Source organism: Amia ocellicauda, chromosome 7, assembly GCF_036373705.1.
Source record: "Amia ocellicauda isolate fAmiCal2 chromosome 7, fAmiCal2.hap1, whole genome shotgun sequence".
NCBI classification, from domain to species: Eukaryota; Metazoa; Chordata; class Actinopteri; order Amiiformes; family Amiidae; genus Amia; species Amia ocellicauda.
In genome coordinates, this window is record NC_089856.1 from 42,031,890 (window position 1) to 42,034,648 (window position 2,759).

The following is a 2,759-nucleotide window of genomic DNA, read 5'->3' on the forward strand; positions in this document are numbered from 1 at the left end:
TACATACATACTGTCACACATTTTCCACTTCGTACTCGACAGGTATGGATCTTAAGATGACATCCCTGTGCCATGAGCAATTGATTTGTTGATGCATAATCAATGTGATGAGTTTGTCGAAGAGGTATAGAGGTCGGCGTTTTGATGAATATACTGGTTGATAAATTCAACTTTTAATGTTTTAAAATCAATAATTAAACACTTATTGAAATGAAAATGTTGTCACACAAAAGAGTATTAAACGTGTGAGTGTAATAATAATTAGAAGAAGAAGAAGCAAAAGAAGAAGAAGAAAAAGAAAAACGTGACGGTGCAATCATTTCCCTTTTCATGATGTACACGCACTCATGAGGATTGAAAGACAGAAATGATCTGCAGACAAACAAACACAGTACAAACTTTGTCATGATTTATTCCTCAGGAAGAGAGACCCTGTGAAACGCCCTGCCGACAGGAACCCCCCCACTCCGCCTGACGTCAGACACCTTGTTTAAAAAGCAGGTCTGGCGATCTCCTCCAGCAGAAGAAACGGTTTTTTACAGCAGCGACAGCTACCCGACAGAGTTTTTTCAACAGTTTGCTGCTTCCCATCTCGTTTGAGAAGATGCTCTCCACTCGGCTCCAGTGCGCACTGGCTCTCCTCTCACTGGCCTTGGCCGTCAGCAGCGTTTCAGCCGCACCATCAGACCTGAAACTGCGGCAACTTCTCCAGAGGTCACTGGCTGCGTCCGCAGGGAAACAGGTGAGACTGGGCTTGATCTTTCTATAGACCTGCTAGCAAACATTGAAAATAAAACCACTTGGGTGTGTTTGCATTAGTTTTCGCATCACTCTTTAAGAGTGCACATAACACACATGTTGAACAACTAAATGTGCTTAGGAGATAAATATGCACAGATAACTCTCTGGATTGTATCAGTAGACAACGAATAACGTCTTTCTAATGTGTGGAATGTGTGCATACAATGTATTTGGATACTGTTGAACACGATAGAAACCAACATGTGCTCAGTGCTGGAAAGTAAAGATCAGCTCTAATCTATCGCAGTGATCACCTGTGTCGCAGCCCGCTGTCCAGGGTGCTGAATTCAGCACAGTTCACGGATCTGGCACAGGGACAGTTTTAAAACTACCTGATCACAATGTGTTTTCAATCCAGCCTAACTGTTCATGCGAAATAACTCCTGCCAAGAAACTTACATACATCGTAAAAGCGTCGGACGATGTGCTATACATGTGGAATTTGCCAGATCTACGTTTGTGTAGGATAATGCTGGATAATGCGAATAATCATTTGGTCTCAACAAATATATTTCATATTCAAGACTATAGCAGAAGATCCCTGTAAGTGCTTAAGTAACAAGTTTGTGATACATAAGGAAAAAAAAAACGTATTCATTGAAAGACAATATTTTAAAGTAATGTTGGACAGACGAATACAACCCAATTCTCATACAGCCTATCTTCTGATAGCAACCACAGGGGATTCATAGTGTGCAGTTGTTCAAGTTACAGATCAGAAAGTCTTAACATTGGTCTATAATACCAGCACCATAATACAACAGCAAAATAGCTGTGCAATACAGATAGGACATAGTTATGCTGAACTGTTGATCTGTCAGCAAGTGAGAAAGGTGTGCTTATGGTTTGGTTTGGGTTATAATTATACAACAGTAACGATCATTGACACAAACACTGTTTACCATTATGTATGTGTGTGTATATATATATACATATATATAATTAGTAGTTGTAATATTTGTGTTGTTCTTATTGCTATTATTATTAAGTAAATAATAAATGCATTGATTTGTTTTATTTCTTGTAGGAGCTTGCAAGATACACCCTTGCAGAACTGTTGTCCGAGCTCGCACAATCAGAGAACGAGGTGCTAGAATCGGACGATTTATCCCGGGGGACGGACCAGGATGAAGTAAGACTGGAACTGGAGCGGTCTGCTAATCCAGCATTGGCTCCCAGAGAACGCAAAGCTGGCTGCAAGAATTTCTTCTGGAAGACTTTCACATCATGCTAACTGTGATCCCGACCATCTCTGACCCCCAAATGTATTTTTCAACATTACTTTTTCTCCTCTCTCCCCTCTATCCCTCACTGACCAACACCTGCTGACCACCCCTCTCGTATGAGCTACTGACTGTAAATAAAATACTATATCAAATGATATTATGGTGACTTCAAATAAGAATATTAATTTAATTTAAATTATAGGACAACAAAAAAACTTTAGTTTTATGAATGTATGATATCTGCTTCAAATTGTGGTTTATGTATAGGTCTTTATGATAGGCATTATCCTATACTGGCAGGTACACTATTTTTAATTGTTTGTTTCAATAAAATATATGTTTCAGACTCCAATGTGTTGATGGCTCCTTGCTTGGAAATCTTCAGACTTACATTCATATTATTTTTAAGTTCATGTTTTCTTAGCTGATGTGGGAGATACAAAATAATGCATCCATTTCACTCATATACACTTAAGGTATACATATAAATGCCTCCTTTACTTAATTTCAATAGGCAAAGGAGAAATTAAAGCTCATTCTGCAAAAAAGCCATATAATGTTTGTGTTTTTTTATTTTTTATTGTGATTTGTCTCACTATAAAATGTAATTGAATCTCTGTCTTTGGTTATTACCTTATTAAAAACTGATTATAAAGGTTCTGTGGCTAGGGAGTTCAGTCATAAAGATATGATACACCCCTCTCCCGACCAATACATTTAACCCCATTTTTA

At 38.2% G+C, this 2,759-nt stretch overlaps 1 protein-coding gene across 1 annotated transcript; it reads left to right on the forward strand.

Annotated features, from left to right (window-relative positions):
• The first annotated feature begins 506 nt into the window (after window positions 1-506).
• On the forward strand, window positions 507-2,379 carry sst1.1 (somatostatin 1, tandem duplicate 1). The gene is made up of 2 exons (XM_066709750.1): window positions 507-742; window positions 1,829-2,379. The coding sequence occupies exons 1-2, from the start codon at window positions 605-607 to the stop codon at window positions 2,033-2,035; spliced, it is 345 nt and encodes a 114-aa protein (XP_066565847.1). The 5' UTR covers window positions 507-604; the 3' UTR covers window positions 2,036-2,379.
• Window positions 2,380-2,759: the final 380 nt, after the last annotated feature.

Coding starts and splice junctions, on each gene's coding strand:
- sst1.1 (XM_066709750.1), top strand. CDS start 605: ATGCTCTCCACTCGGCTCCAGTGCGCACTGGCTCTCCTCTCACTGGCC. Junction 743..1,828: donor CTGCGTCCGCAGGGAAACAG/GTGAGACTGGGC, acceptor TATTTCTTGTAG/GAGCTTGCAAGATACACCCT.